Here is a 15,712-nt window from a genome sequence, read left to right as displayed (position 1 = left end):
CGGAAGACAGGAAGACACGCAGCGAAATGTCAAAACAAACAGCAACGTGTCTCCACACAAGACGAAACACACACACAAGACATGGTACTGTCACGACCCTGTCCACAAGGCACGAAACTCAGGACAGGATCCTGACAGTACCCCCGCTCCAAGGGCCGAACCCCGAATGGCCCAAGGGGGAAAAAATCAGCGGGACAAGACAGACAGGAACGAAGACAGACACCACAAAGACAGAACAGAACATACTAGGAGCAGGGCTGACAGAACTACGAAGGGGTTGGGGTTAGACAATAAGAAAAATGTCAACAGGAAGGGAGGGGGGAAATGGGCTGGAAAAAACTGGGAACATTAAACTGGGGTGGGACAGGAGGTGGGGACCTAGGAGGGACATGGGTGTGTTTACTAGAGTGGGGCGGTGTGGGAGGGGCAGGACTAAAAGGGGCAGACCTGACTGGAGTACTTTTGGAATGGGAGGGTAGGGGACGGGCAGGACCGGAAGGGCTAAACATGACAGGGGTAGGCTGAGACAATAACGGCTGGACAGGGTTGGGTGCCTACTGGAAGGCCGGCTGGACGCGACTGGACGCCGGCTGGAAGGGACAGGACGCTGACTGGAAGGCCGGCTGGACGCGACTGGACGCCGACTGGAAGGCCGGCTGGACGGGACAGGACGCCGTCTGGAATGGGACAGGATGCCGGCTGGAAGGCCGGCTGGACGGGACTGGATGCCCGGCTGGAAGGGACTGGATGCCGGCTGGAAGGCTGGCTGGACTGCTGGCTGAATCGCTGGCTGGAATGGACAGGACGCTGGCTGGACGCCGGCTGAACTGCCGGTTGAATCGCCGGCTGTAGCCAGGAAGTCCATGGCAAAGTCCTTAATGAAGTGAAGTGAAAGTGACCTATTAGTCAGATATGGTCACCCATACCAGAAATGTGACCTCTGCATTTAACCCATCTAGAGAGTAGTGAACACACGCACAGCAAGTCGTGAACACACGTACACCCGGAGCAGTGGGCAGCTATCACTGCAGCGCCCGGGGAGCAAGTAGGGATAAGGTGCCTTGCTCAAAGGCACCTCAGTCGTTACCTGCCGGCCCTGGGAATCGAACCGGCAACCTTCTGAACCGGCTTGGCAGCTTCTGAACGCCGCGTTCGGCTCGGCCATGCTACCTGCTGGGTTCTTTTGAGGTCGGTTCATTCTGTCACGTTCGGGGGAGACAGAACCCAAACGAAATGTCAAAACAAAACGCCACGGGTCTCCACACAAGACGAAACACACACACAAGACATGGTACTGTCACAACCCTGTCCACAAGGCACAAAACTCAGGACAGGAAGGACAGGATCCTGACACTTAGTTTAAGGGAATGTTTTCATGAGTTTTCAACATTGATTTACACAACAATGTCATTTTGGGAGCCGGAAAACAAACTTTTGAAAACGGCTTTTAAAGTGGAAGCTAATGTAAATGACAACGTAAAGGTCTCTACACATATTTGTGACAGCTGAGAAATCACGTGCATGCATAATACCTGTTCAACCTATAGACAAGCGTGAGTACTCGACAACCAAAACATCAGTACATCCAGTGTTGGGCAAGTAATTAATTACTAGTTACATATTCAATAGTGTAATTACATTATTGTACAAATTACCCTCTCCAAAAAGTATTTAATTACTTATCACTAATTACTTTCTATATCCTAAATCAATAGTGATTCAAGGATAGACATGAAACGGCTCTTTTAATTAATTCAAATAAATAATATAAAACTACATGAAGTAGTATTATTAACTGACCAAAGTTAAATGTCAGGATTTTAAAGTTAGACTTTGAATTTTGATGTCAATTCCACTATTGCACAAACATATAATACACACAGTATTTAGTTTAATTACATCAAAAGTAACTGTAATTAAATGAAAGAAAATGAAAAGTAATTAAATTACAGTAACAAGTTACTTAGTAACTAGTTACACCCAACACTAAGTACATCAACATCTGTTCGTCAAAAAATGCCAAGGTAAGTTTCAGTTTTTAGCACATCTTTGTTGTGCAAACACACCATAAACCAGCTGTGCATGTGAACAAATATACACGCATCATTCTGTAAACACACTTCAGATAAATCACCACTTATATAAAACTGCATCTTGTTATGAAGTAAACAGTAATGGATACCTCCTGCTCTTACCAGAGTGTTGAAGACACATCCAGTTGAGTGCGTATAAGAGAAAACAACACTCATCAGATCACATACAAATACATAAAAAAAAAATGTATTTAGTTTCCACTGGAAGTGCACTTGAACACACTAGTGTATGAAAGATGGGTTCAAGTGTACTTCCAGTGGTAACTAAATACATTTTTTAATACAGAGATAGTATGTTAATAGCACATTTTAGTTCATATTTAGTGTGTCCGAAAATAGCACAGTTGAGTACACTAAGATGTCCTAAAGGTTATCATAAGAAGTACTAAAGCATAATATTTAGTGTGTTAAGTACAAAAATAGTACGCGAAAATAGAGCACCGAAACTACATCATGGAAGTGCACTTTTTTGCCTGGGTAGTAGTTTAGTACTTGTAGAATATTTTTAGTTTGCTTTTAATTAAACTACTAGGTATTTAACAGGCTACTCCATCAAAAGAGTGCATACAACTACAAGCCAAGTACTGTATACCTAGAATACTTCATCATACTTTTAAGTATATCTTCATTAAAAGATTGAGCACAAGTATAGACCAAATATACTTAAGACTTTCTGTCGGTGTAAGTCAAGTATACTCAGTAAATTACTGTAAGTAAACTGTAAACTGAAAGTATACTTTTTTCTTTTTTTAGTTTAAAAAAAGTATACTTATAGCACACTTGAACTTTTTTTTAAGGGTTAAGGTTATGATTGTTCGGTAAACATGTGTTTAATTCAGACGAAACATACACACAGACTCGTACCATGTTCATGTCGATGCCGTTGGTGTAGGTCCATGCGTGTTGGAAGTATTCCTCCAGTCTTTGTCGGAGCGGGTTGGGTATCTGATGGAAGCGGATGAATTCTTTGACCCGAAGCATCTGCAGATGATACCGAGCCGTTCCTGAGTACAGACGCTGGATAATAGCAGACACATTTCCAAAGATACTGGCATACATGAGAGCTAAAACACAAGAGAAGAAGATTCAAGAATCTTGTAAAGTAACCAACATCCATCATCCATTTCTAAAGGTGTGATAGAGTGACACTCACAGCCGATGAGCATGACACAGATGGAGAAGATCTTCTCGGAGTTGGTGTTGGGTGAAACGTTCCCGAAGCCCACGCTGGTCAGACTGCTGAAGGTGAAATAAAGCGCCGTGACGTACTTGTCCTTGATGGACGGGCCAGAGGCGGGATCACTGTAGTTGTACTGCTTTCCAATGGACATGCCCAGATTATCCAACCAACCAATGGTGTTCTTCAGATACGGCTTCTCCACATTACCGATGGCATACCATATACAGGCCAGCCAATGAGCGATGAGTGCAAATATACACATGAGGAGCATGAGGACAGCCGCTCCATACTCTGAGTAACGGTCTAGCTTCCGTGCCACGCGGACCAATCGCAAAAGTCGGGCAGTCTTCAGCAGGCCAATCAGAGTCGTGGTCTACAACACATTAATGAAAATAATGTATAAAGTTCAAAACTGCAATCAGAATGCTAAAGGGCTCCATTATTCTCAGATATTTCTACATTTTTGTTGCATATTAGTCACAGCTGTTGCTCCAACCGTTAGAAATAGATTTTAGAAATAGCATTAGATTGATTTTTTAAGATGTTTCTTTTTATTTACATTTAAAAGATAAAATATTCAATTTTTTCTTAATTATTTATTTTTCTATGTACTCTATTTCTATGCGTTTTATAATTTTACATTTTCTGTTTTTAAAGATGATTGGCGCTTGGTCGGGCACAGGTGGCGCACATGCCAGGGTGTCCTGGGTGGTTGCCAGTGTGTTGCTATGCGGTTGCTAAGGTATACTTGGTAGTTGTTGGGAAGTTGATACAGTACAGTATGCGGTTTCATTGATGTTCCGGGTGGTTGCTAGGGTGTTGCTAAGGTATTCCGGGTGGTTGCTAGGATGATTCTACAGTACACAGTTGCTATGGTATTTTGGGGGGTTGCCGGTGTGCTGCTATGTGGTTGCTTAGATGTCCTGGATGGTTACTAAGGTATTCTGGGTGGATGCCAGCATGTTGCTATAGTATGTGGTTGCCAAGGTGATTCAGGTGGTTGCTAGGGTGTTGCTATTGTACACGGTTGAAACATGTTCTGGGTGGTTGCTAGGGTGTTGCCACGGTACGAAGTTGCAAAAGTATTCTGGGTGGTTGCTAGGGTGTCCTGAGCGGTTGATTATTGTCACCTCTGAGTCTGGATCAGTACAAGGCTAGCAAAGCTGCCCTTCAGAATAGACTTAAATCTTTTTCTACTTGAAATTCAATTCGTTGCACTGTAACTTTGAGAACTTTTATAAATCCAACCGTGCTCACACATTAACACTCATCTTACCTCCTCAGATCCTGATCCAAAGATGAGCAGGTCAAAGGGGATGGCCGCCACTATATCTATGAGGAACCAGCCCTTGAAGTAATGCACGGCTATCTTTGCCGGATGGCTGACCACCTCCTCGTTGATGTTGACGTATGTAGTGCGGAAATTAATGAGAATGTCCACAATGAACATGATGTCTACGATCAGGTCCACCACGTTGAGCGGACTGCAGGAGTAGCCGCACACGCGTCTCTTCTGTTCCTCCGGGTCGTTGAGAAGGAAGGCGGCGCTGTAGGGCGTGAATATGGCGGTGTAGATGACAAGCAACAGGATCAGCCAATCCCAGACGGCCTTGAAGGGGCTGTAGTGTAATATGGTGAACTTGTCCATACGTGGCGTCTGAAGCTTATATTCTGGAAGCACATCGGCGCCTAGCGACAACACCTGAAGCGAGGAGACAGAGATGGGGTAACTATGACAACACTGATGCATTTATATTTCACAACTGTTAACAAGTTGGCATATCAGAGGCTGCTAACAATGAAGTGACTCATAAGTGTTAAATCTGTTTTTAACTGTATGCCGTCGGATTTATAATGATTGTTAACTTTCATTAATGAGATCATGAGATCACTACGCTTCTATTTTCTCACGTGAGCATTTGAGTGAGAGCATCGTGCTGGCATGAACAATATCTGATCAAATATAATATAGATCTAAACATAATTTCGAAAACGTAACTTAAATGAAAATGAGAAATGTTGCCTTGTCAATAAACTGAAATAAGTTTAGGTTGCGGCACTAACTATATTAACTGCAAATAAATCAAAATTATAACTAATTTAATAGTTTAAAAATGAAATTTAACCAATACAGCAATATTCAAAATGTATAAAAATAATAAAATGATATACACAAAATATAATGAACAAAAGAATAAAAAACGAATTAAACTACAATAAAATAAATACAACATTAATAACTTTGCTTCCAGGAGTATAGTGCACTTAAAATAGTGCAGAATCTTAAATATTTCACCTGCTATTTTTGGTCCTGTACCTTTAATTCTTCTTTATGTAAATGACCTCTATAATTTGTTCTGTATGTCATCATACATTCATACTGTCATTCGTTAAAGCAGGCCAAGTTCTTAAACACTAAACAAGATTGTTAATACAGGTGGTCACATTTTATTGCTGGCTATTTATAAACGAATATCTGCAGTATAGTTTTGCAGGTGGGCAGTTCTCAGATGGCAGAGCACATGATGGCGGGTCACGAGTTACTCACGGACCGGCACACAAAACGCACATACTGTACAAACAGCCTGTTAAGTCTTTCCCATCAGGGAACCGGTGTGAACAGACAGGACCAGTCTACTGTTGAGCGAGCAAATGCATAATCACCATCATGACAGCCGTTATCTGATTATTATATCTACAGTATTATTGCACATGAGTCAGAGAGTCTGTACAGCATGAGTGTGGGACACGAGAGGACCGCCTCAAAAGTCACACAGGCAATTATCCAGAGAGAGAGACAAAGGAATGATTCTCTCCTTGTTTCTGTCTGTGACAGTAATTGCTGCCTTCAGCGAGTGCGAGTGTGTGTGTGTGTCTACACAATCTCTCTTTGTATATCGCAGGTATCTGCTGGGTGGCCCATGGGCTGTAGCAGCTAACAAGTCAAATGACACTTTGAAGAGAGCATGCCGTCTAAAATCAGCAGAAAAGAACAGCAGAGACTAAAACAAATCAATGTTTCATACATGTGCAGTGAAAGCCAAACGTGATTTTAAAGATATTATTAAAGATTATTGTATGTGTGTTGGGTAGTTGTGTTTGGATTGTGAAGCTCAGCTTTGAGAAGAATTTAAAGAGGTACATGAGCAAAGGTTATTGAGTCAAGAGTCAGGAGAAAGAGTGCTGTAATCAAAAACAACCAAACATCCAGAAATGACCAAACTCTACTCAGTGTGAGCTTGTTTGCTTTATTTACTGTGACCGCTTTGTTTTTCTATGCATTTTTTCAAATAGGCTATTGATATTGTATATTGTTTTGTAAATGACAAGTTCAATTTTTTCTCCATTTTATACCACACAACTCAGTTTGATGGTTTTATTGAACCCGAGGAAGCATTAAAAGCCAATTTTGTACAAACACATGTATTCCCAGTGTACATCACTTTTGTTTAATTATTATCATTACAAACGTGATGAAAATCTCAATTAACCTACACAAGTACACAGAGATGACATTCAAATATTTAAATATAGAAGTCTTAAAACCACAGTAGCGAAAAATGGATCTGATGATGAAAAACTCAAATAAGTCATATTGACCAATAAAAGATCTTAAGATGCGCTGTGCGGTTAAACTCGTGTAGCAGATAAATAAATGATTGAGGTGGAAATATTAATCAATACATTTCAGTGATGGCTGATCTGAGATCACGCTTTATAGCATATACACATGCTTTATATCTGCTAGATTTTGGGAATATCTGGGTGATTTCAAATAAACGACAATCTTCAAAAACAGTATAGAGTCAGACGGTTTCACAGTGAAACATAAACCAGCGTTACCGGGCATGCGCGCGTTCGTGGACTGCCCTTCACTTCCGGTACACATTCGCAAACAATAGAGTCGATTATTTAACCGATAAATAATATATATATAAGTATATAAACCGAGACTTGGCTAATTACTTGGCTAAACTCGTCTCTTCAATATTTAGAATTAAGACTGCGATACCAAGCTCAACCGCTAGATGTCAATGCCCCTTACGGGTTCTGTAAATGCGTCCAAACTACAGGACCCATTCAACAAATTGTTTATTTAATAAAATGTATAAACAACAAAATTCAACAAATCGTTTTATAATACAATTATTATACAATGAAATAATAATACAAATGAATCCTGACATAAATTAAATGAAATATAGGTATATTATTAGACACTATCCAAACACAGACCGGAAGTTAACTGCCGTTCAGGCGCGCGCGTCCAATGAAACGGGCTGTGAATATGAGAAACCTTCTACCTCCTGCGTTTCATTATCATTAATGGGACATCTGCAATGACCCTGCAAAATCCCTGTCAATCAGAAGTGAAGTGAAGTCACGTTCAGCACGGACGTGACGGGTGCGTTGGAGGATGTGTTTTAGTACTCAGTGCCAAGACCCGGTTTAATCTGAGTCCATGAGAACCAACATGACAAAAAGTATGGAAAAGATGAAGCGAGCCATCTGTGTGTGTAACCGGCCATCTGGTTAGTTAAAGGCAACAAGTCTATAATGTGACAAACAAACAAACCGTGCTACTGACAGAAATAGACAGATCAAGATAAGAGGAGGGAGAGAAAGAAAGAAAACTCATGCGTTTCTTTATTCGGTTGTTCTGTTTCTACTTCAATGTTTATGAAACTTTCCTGGAATTATTGCTTATAACACCTTACGTACGTTTTCTGTAATATCATATTTGTGAGTGATTGAGAGGATCTTGACTTTACAGGACTGGATTGTGATGAGACGTGACGCATTAAAATAAAGCCCAACCAGGATGCAAATGTGCAGATTTTCTGAACGGTGGGTGAAGGTCAAATTCACCTTTAAGAGCATCTTTATCTTTTGTAAATCAATTACTATCTGCTATTTTTACCATAACATTGATTCCATGATTGAATGTTAAGCGGAATTAAATATTAACAGGATTATCGACAGCAGGGGTTCAGTTTTCATGTAATCCTCAATATTTGGATTACATTGCTCACCTTGTACGACAGAATAGCTCTGGCATAAAATAATGGCTAACTAGATATTTGGCTATTATAAACACATGTTCTTCCTATAATAACACTTACTTTACTATAAACTATGCACAATAAGACCAGGACGGTGAATTAAGATAGTTTTTGGACTTTAAACAAATTCTGTGTGTCTGCTTTCTCATAATAAAGAGATTAATGTGGTATGTAACAGCGTTTTGATGTTCACTTTGCTGCGTTAATGCAGGTTAATGAACTTTTTTAGATCTCTTTCTCACCTGTGTGACCTTCTCTGTGACGTTATGTGTCCGATCTTTGACCTTGGGTGCGATGATGGTTTTCTCAGAGGAATGTGGCGAGGACGCCCGCTTGTCGTTGTTGGTCTCGGAGAAGTTCAGGGTGATGAGAGGAATCTTGTTGATGGTGCTGTACTTGGTGAGGTTTGAGTCAGACGTGGAGCCCAACAGACTGGACTTGATCTGATTAAATGGACCTAAAGCGCACACATGGCAGCAGTGATTACAATATGCTTTTTTAGACCAATATTCTAAACAAATGCACAGACGACAAGAGACATGCCACCGACCGGTTAAATCAAATGACGGACAACAAAATAGAGAAGCTGTAGCCATACCCACGGCCATCCAAGAGCGCGACACTAGCCAATGAGGAGAGAGCCAAAGAGAGGGAGGATAGAGAAGGGTTTCACTTTTGGAAAGTCAAGAGGTCAAAGGTCATGTGACGTAAACATCTGACTGATCTGAAGTGGTCTGCACGGTCTCATATAGTGAAATGATTTACGACAACGTCACACAAATCTAAAGAATTAATTCTGCTGCAGAATACATTCACCTTGACCAGAGGGGTGGAACATAATGTAAACTCAGAGAGAGAGAGGGAGAGAGAAGCTGCAAAAAGCTCATTGTTAGATCTAGAGTTTTGAGTACCACAAACTCTCTTCATCATGCAGTTGAATGTCATGTTGATCTGACGCATGCACATCTGTGTCTCTTTATATTCCGTGATGTGTTCGAGCATTCTGGGTAATTTTGTGCGTGTTCAGTGCAGCAATCAGTGTCAGCCTGAGCATGCTTCACACAGGCAGACAGACAGACACAAACGTGTTGAATATCAACTCTGTTACCTTTAATACTGCGGCCGTTATCTGAGAAAGCAACAGAGGACAGATGATGAAGAGAGAGAAATAAAACAACACGTAGTGAGAGAGTGTTGTACTGCACGTGCGTGAGACAACATAAGGAAAATCAAAAGTCAATATTATTGAAGATCTCAATATGAACTCAAACATTTCTCATTAAATTGATTCAAATCCAGATTATTTGACCTCAACAATCTACATTCATTTACTCCTCAATTCTCTTTATTTCTTATTTCAGTTAAATTTAAGCAACCCCAATTATTATTACAGCATTTAGTGTATTATACTGTAATGTGAAAATAACAATAATAAATCATTTACAAAATTTACATAAAGTTTATATACAGTGTTGTTCTGTCTGGACAAAGCACTCAAAAGTAATATATCAGTGTTACAGTAAAGGTACAAAAAACATTACAATAATGAGAATTTAGGGGGTTAACTTGCTTGTTTGACATGTAAATGTACAGTTCTGTATGTCATAGCCTTTGTTTTGTATGCTAAATTTAATTTCTTAAGTTTTTCCGTCGATTTTGGGGTGAAATGTTTATGCTCCCAGAAGACACAAAAGAGAAAAAAGTGACATAAATATTTACTTTGTTTAAAGCAGTAATTTTTTGGGAGATCTATTTACAGAAGTGCAATATAATAAACATAGCTATGTGTTCAGAGGTGTATGAAGATCTTACATAATGAAGCGTTATGTTTTTATTAGTGCTGGGCAACGATAAAAAAAATGTATCGCATTATTTTTCTGTGATTAATCGCATTGTTAAGCGTAACATTCAATAATGAATTCAAAAGTAGTGTATTGTATGAACGAAAGTGCAACAACATTTGGTTTGCAAACACTTCAAACAAATAATATGCTTCTTTGCAACAGTATTTCCTTTATATAGTAGCAGTTAAAAATTGTAACTTAAAATATTTGTTGTAAGTTTCAACATAAACATTAATGTAATCAAATTAAATGTAAAACCAAAGCTATGCCAGGGCATTAACGTTTTGTCTAGTTTGATATAGAAAATTATAATGATTAATGATTTTATTGCTTGCAAATAAACGCTCTTTCAACACAAAGTGTAGTGTACTGTATTTAAAGTTTTCAAAACACATCTTTAACAACTAAATTATTGTATGCTACTTTTTTCTTTATCTTATCAACTCGTATAAGGAGAACACATTTCCTTTAATATGAGTGAGTGTTTTGGGCCCGCCCTTTGTTGTTTGATGAACATTATAAACAGAGATCTTTATTTTGCTGCTGCCCCTTTAAGAGCGCGCAATACAGACATACGGGTCTAATATACTGTGACGTGTTTACGTTAATGAAACTGACTACTTTTAAAAGGATCTTTGCTCATATGGGAATTTTGATGTAATTTTGTCCGTTTCAGAATAAGAAGACGTAAAAGAGAACTCAGTTTAGTAGTTTGTGCTCGGACTCTCTGGGCGCGCATGTTTAAACACGTTTTCTGCATTAGCTTCACACTGCATAGTGCATACAATACACGCAACACAATTTGTTATCGTTGCTGATTTGTACCCTTAGCCATGGGCAATTCTTATATTCTGCAGGCTATTTATTTAAAGCTCCACTCTGTCGGCCCTTCCGCTTCATCATCAATAGCATGAAATGCGTCTCTTACACCCGCGCATATTACGTCTTTATGGGGAGAGGGCACTGATAGACAAGGAATGGCTGAAGAAGGGGAGACCAAAAGGAGTGAATGGATAAATAATATTAATTGTATTAAAAATTGTATTAAATAACGGGCAAAAATGATATATTGATCAGTTTGGCAGTCGCACCGGTGCAGGAAAAATATTCGGTCGCAGTCTAGAGCCTTGAATAACTTTTGTTCTATCAACTCCGCCGTCTGGAAGAGACTAAAAACGAAATGTCCATGTGAGAGTTCGGTACCTTTCTCCATTCAGCTCTGATATGCGTTCAGCCCCGACAAAACGTTGCAAAACGTTTTTTAAACGGAAACGGTGGTGCGGTTGAACACCCTGTTGTGATGACGCAAGAGTTGAACTATGGCAGCTGAGAAGGCCATTTTTAGTGTTCTTTTTGAAGAATTTTCGGAGCCTGATGAAATCGGTATAAATACGTGTTGAATACTGCAAAATGCATCTCTTCTAATGTCTTCAATTGTTGTGTATACCGAGCTGCAGCGGACACATTTAAACGACTTTACTTGGACCCATTGTGCGAGCTGTCTCTTTAATACCGCGTGGGTTATATAGACCTACATGTTGCTGCTGATTGGGCCGACATTCTTGACACGCCCACCAAACAAGAGAAAACGCACCTCAAACCCTGTTGCACACCGTTGAAAACCGTTTCCAGGAAACGAGTCGTTAAACCCGGAAACCATAGCAAAACGTTGCGCACCAGTTGTTCCTGGTTCATGTGCGCGCATCGGCAGTCTTAGGCCAACCCCAAATACTCTCATTGGTTGAGACGTGTGATGACGCCCATCTCAAGCCAGTACCGATCAACATCCCACCCCTCCTGTGACCCATGGTTTGTCTTTATGTTTCAGAGCAAGTGAGCAACGGACTTTCGAAATAAAATTATAGCCTACTTAAAAAAACTGCGTTAATCCACAGTAAAATAAATGTCGGCGTTAATTAATGAATGCGTTAAGGTGATGACGCGTTAACTTGCTCAGCCCTAGTGAGAATGAGTTATTTCTATCTACATACACCGCGGGTGCCCTTGCATGGAATTCATCATGTTGTTTCTACAGTAGCCCTAGACGGACAAACTGCTACAGAACGCGTTTGATAAATCTCCTTTATCGTGACAGTATCTTAGGTCTGTGTCAGCCACCATAGTGCTTTGAGGGGTGGAGTGAGCTGTTGGTTTACAATTCACAAGCTCACCACTAGATGCCGCTAAATTTCATACACTGAACATTTCAATTTAACAGTTTGGTCAACAAAAAATTTGGAAAACATTTTAAACACACCCAGAACTTACGAGCAGTATATTTCATGATTTTACGACACATTCCTAAATTATTTTGCCATTAATTCATGTATCGATTGCAATTTTGTGCCCGTTTAACCTTTTGTACTTTTGTATTTGAATAAAATTGTGATGATTTTATATTAGTTTTATTTGCTATTAGGGCTCATTCAACTCTTATGTTAAGAAACTGATTCTCATCATTCTGCATCTGTATGAAAGCATACACTTCTCCAGGTATTTGTGTGTATTTGTGTGTGTACCTTCACTTGCGTGCCGATCACGGTACGTCCTCTGTGTGTGTGTGCCGAGTCCTTCTTGATCTTGTGTAGATGACGCTCTTCTAAACGTGCACATACTGGCATGTGACGCCCTGCGGGACACGACCCCCACAGGCTCCTGAGGGTCCGGCCGCTCCCACGGGCCCCGCGGAGACGAGTGGTCCTGCGGCCCTGAAATAGGCGAGCACGACCCCAAACAACTCTGACCAATCAGAGCCTGGGTGTCATTTCCATAGGAGGGGCTACAGCTCTCGCCGGTGGGGGGGTGGAGATCACGTGGAGAGAGGGAAAGAGAGAGAGACGACGAGCAGGACGAGTGTTTCTCGTTCTGATCGGCCGAATGGATGGTCACCACGTCCGGGTCTTCCTGAGGGAGAGACTGCTTGCTCACTCCCAGCATGCTCAGCGGCGCCGGCAGACGGAAGCGAAAGAAACGGCCCTTTTCTACGAAAAGAAAGAGAGAGACAAGACCAGGGTTCAGGGAAGGCAGGGAGGAAGAGAAATGATTTCGTACCTTTATTGAACTACATATACTGTATTTCCTTATTGGCCCCTGAAGTGCCCCTGCCTGCCCTCTCAGGGCCTCTGTAGCCTACACCTGACATGCGTTTTGGTCAATCGGATCACAAGTGGACGACGTTAAATACAGGTGCCTAGAATAGATACCGGTGCTGCTAAAACAACTTTCCCCTTCTCAGGATGTCAGTCTTTTCCCGTTTAATCACAGTCGTTGTGCTTGTATGTATTGGATAAGAAAGATTCACCGCCGACCACCCAGTTTATCAAACCGCCGTGCCATGACATGACGCAATGTATCTGTTTTATTATAGATATGTGTTTGTTTTATTATTTAAACCTCCTTAGTAAATCAGTAACTGAGTTTAATATAATGGAGCAACAGGATTAAAATGAATGTAGATTTACAGTAAAAATTCAAACCTGGATCAAATGATATTTTAAATATATACCTGATTATTTTGTAACAAGGTTTACAATTTTTATTAAATCAAATACGATTTAAGCCTAATCCTTGTTGGTGCAACCCACACTAAATCTCTGTTTATCATCAATAACCCGCATCATTCTCTAACTGGTCTCCAGTGTTCTGTTCAGAAATCTGGTAGTGCCAGCAGCAATTGAAAAATGAAAAGAATTGTGCACGTTACTTGCCCCCCTCTGTAAATTGTGGCCCCTGCTTTAAAAAAAATCCTAGATCCGCCACTGCCACGTTATAATAAAAGATTTAATATGACTGTAAATCGTTGTCATTTTGTGACTGTACAGTAAATAAACGAGTTTGACAGCAGCCGTCACATAAGGTTACGCTGACGGGGTCCACGCGGTCCGACCCGCCGCGTAAATCTTTAACAAGAAGCGTCTGAATGTTGAACAAGCAGCGATGTCATGATGGAGGAGAAACTGGGACACGTGCATCGATGAAACTCAGAGGAGATGTGGATCAAATGAAGCTCTCTTTCTCACTCCTCTGTGGGGCAAGAAAAGCCCCAGGACCCGACGGAGATTTGATTACCTGCGCTTCATATCTGCCACTGAGAAAAAAAGGATCAATTATTTATGGACCGCTGAGGCCGGCTAAATCAAATATTACAATACCACAAGACTGCGCGTGGGAGAGTCTCCGTGACCTAAAATAACATGATTGATGCCATAAGAAAACTCACGAGCTGTTGAAATACGTATCCTCCATATTTAATACAACTTCAATATAATACATTTAAAAGATTTACTTGTTGTTATTATGACCTCATACCTGTATAATTTGACAGTTTACCAGGAGGACAGTAATTGTAATTTGTATTTAAATGCAAATTTAAGAGCACTAATTTTTTATTCCCAACCAAAAATAGTCATGTATTTTTCACCACTTCTGTCATCTCCTTTTTCACTCTCAACAGGACATTCCCTCTGCCGTACCTTTAAAGCTTCATGAGAAATGAGAGAAGACGCTTCTGTGCGAGATGCGAGTTTGCTGTCAGCTCTTATATAGTTTTGATCCGCTCCATCTTTTAAGAAAAGGTTTGTAAAATGATGTTGAAATGTGCTGCTCAAACTGTTCACATCATAAACATGATAAAAATAAACTATAGGCATTTTATTTTTTTAAGAGAAACAGACATTTTGCTGCTTTGTTTTTTACTGAAAGACTTCGGTTTTTTGGAAGATTTAAAATATATTTTAGAAAGAATTAAAATATCTCAAAACATGAACGGAAACTTGATTTCTATGGAAATCGTTTTAACCTAACTATTCTCTTCCTGCACCTTAATTAAATAAATAGTATTGACTGTACATTATAATTACATTTCCAAGCAGAACTTTAAGCCTTTAAGGATAGAAATCAGTGCTTTTAATGAAACGTGATTTATTTCTCTTGAATCCGATCTCTCTCTCTCTCTCTCTGGGGTTTCAATAGCACGCCGGCATTAATTAAAACTCTCCAAACTGGGCTATTTATATCCCCACTTCATCAAAACAAAGCAAACTCACCCCACAAAAGAGGCTTTGGGCCTTTGTAGCTGACGTCCTTGATTTGATTTTATTAGAGAGAGAGCTGAGAAATCATCAGCAGTGTTTAGAGACGCGGTGACAAACGTCAGGATGGAAAAGCTTGTAAATGTTACAGGCGGTTCTGCGCTCGACTCTCTTGGGCAGAATGATGGAGGTAATCTATATTCGTCCCTGATGCAAGATCGCCATGGTGCTTTTTTAAGCATCGTGAAGTGTGTCTCGGCAAAATATGGACTGTATTGCCATGGCAAAGCATCGCTTTATAGCAGCACGCACACACACACACATGAATACACACAGATGTCCTTTTCAAAACATCTCTTGTTGCTATGATACCGGGAAGATGGTATTAGCATTGATATTAATTGGATTTCATAGCTCAGATGTGACTTTCCAATACAGACCCAGAAGAAGCGCGGTTTCTCTCTTTCCGTGTGTGTGTGAACTGATGCTGTTGCATTTTTGG

General features: G+C 40.4%; 1 protein-coding gene across 3 annotated transcripts in view; it reads right to left on the bottom strand.

Annotated features, from left to right (window-relative positions):
- Positions 1–15,712, bottom strand: part of kcnh7 (potassium channel, voltage gated eag related subfamily H, member 7) — a 43,042-nt gene that overhangs the window by 13,548 nt on the left and 13,782 nt on the right. For 2 of the 3 annotated variants that reach the window (XM_057338011.1, XM_057338012.1), the window contains exons 4-10: positions 12,700–13,161; positions 9,445–9,465; positions 8,935–8,958; positions 8,579–8,793; positions 4,550–4,975; positions 3,247–3,646; positions 2,958–3,157 (exon numbers count right to left, since the gene is read on the bottom strand). In XM_057338011.1, coding sequence (XP_057193994.1) covers positions 2,958–3,157; positions 3,247–3,646; positions 4,550–4,975; positions 8,579–8,793; positions 8,935–8,958; positions 9,445–9,465; positions 12,700–13,161 — 1,748 coding nt within the window. The remainder of the gene's footprint in view (positions 1–2,957; positions 3,158–3,246; positions 3,647–4,549; positions 4,976–8,578; positions 8,794–8,934; positions 8,959–9,444; positions 9,466–12,699; positions 13,162–15,712) is intronic. The other variant, XM_057338014.1, reaches the window with a different exon arrangement.

Source organism: Triplophysa rosa, linkage group LG7 (genome assembly GCF_024868665.1).
Source record: "Triplophysa rosa linkage group LG7, Trosa_1v2, whole genome shotgun sequence".
NCBI lineage: Eukaryota > Metazoa > Chordata > Actinopteri > Cypriniformes > Nemacheilidae > Triplophysa > Triplophysa rosa.
The sequence above is the reverse complement of the archived record's forward strand: the minus strand, read 5'-3'. Positions and strand labels throughout refer to the sequence as shown.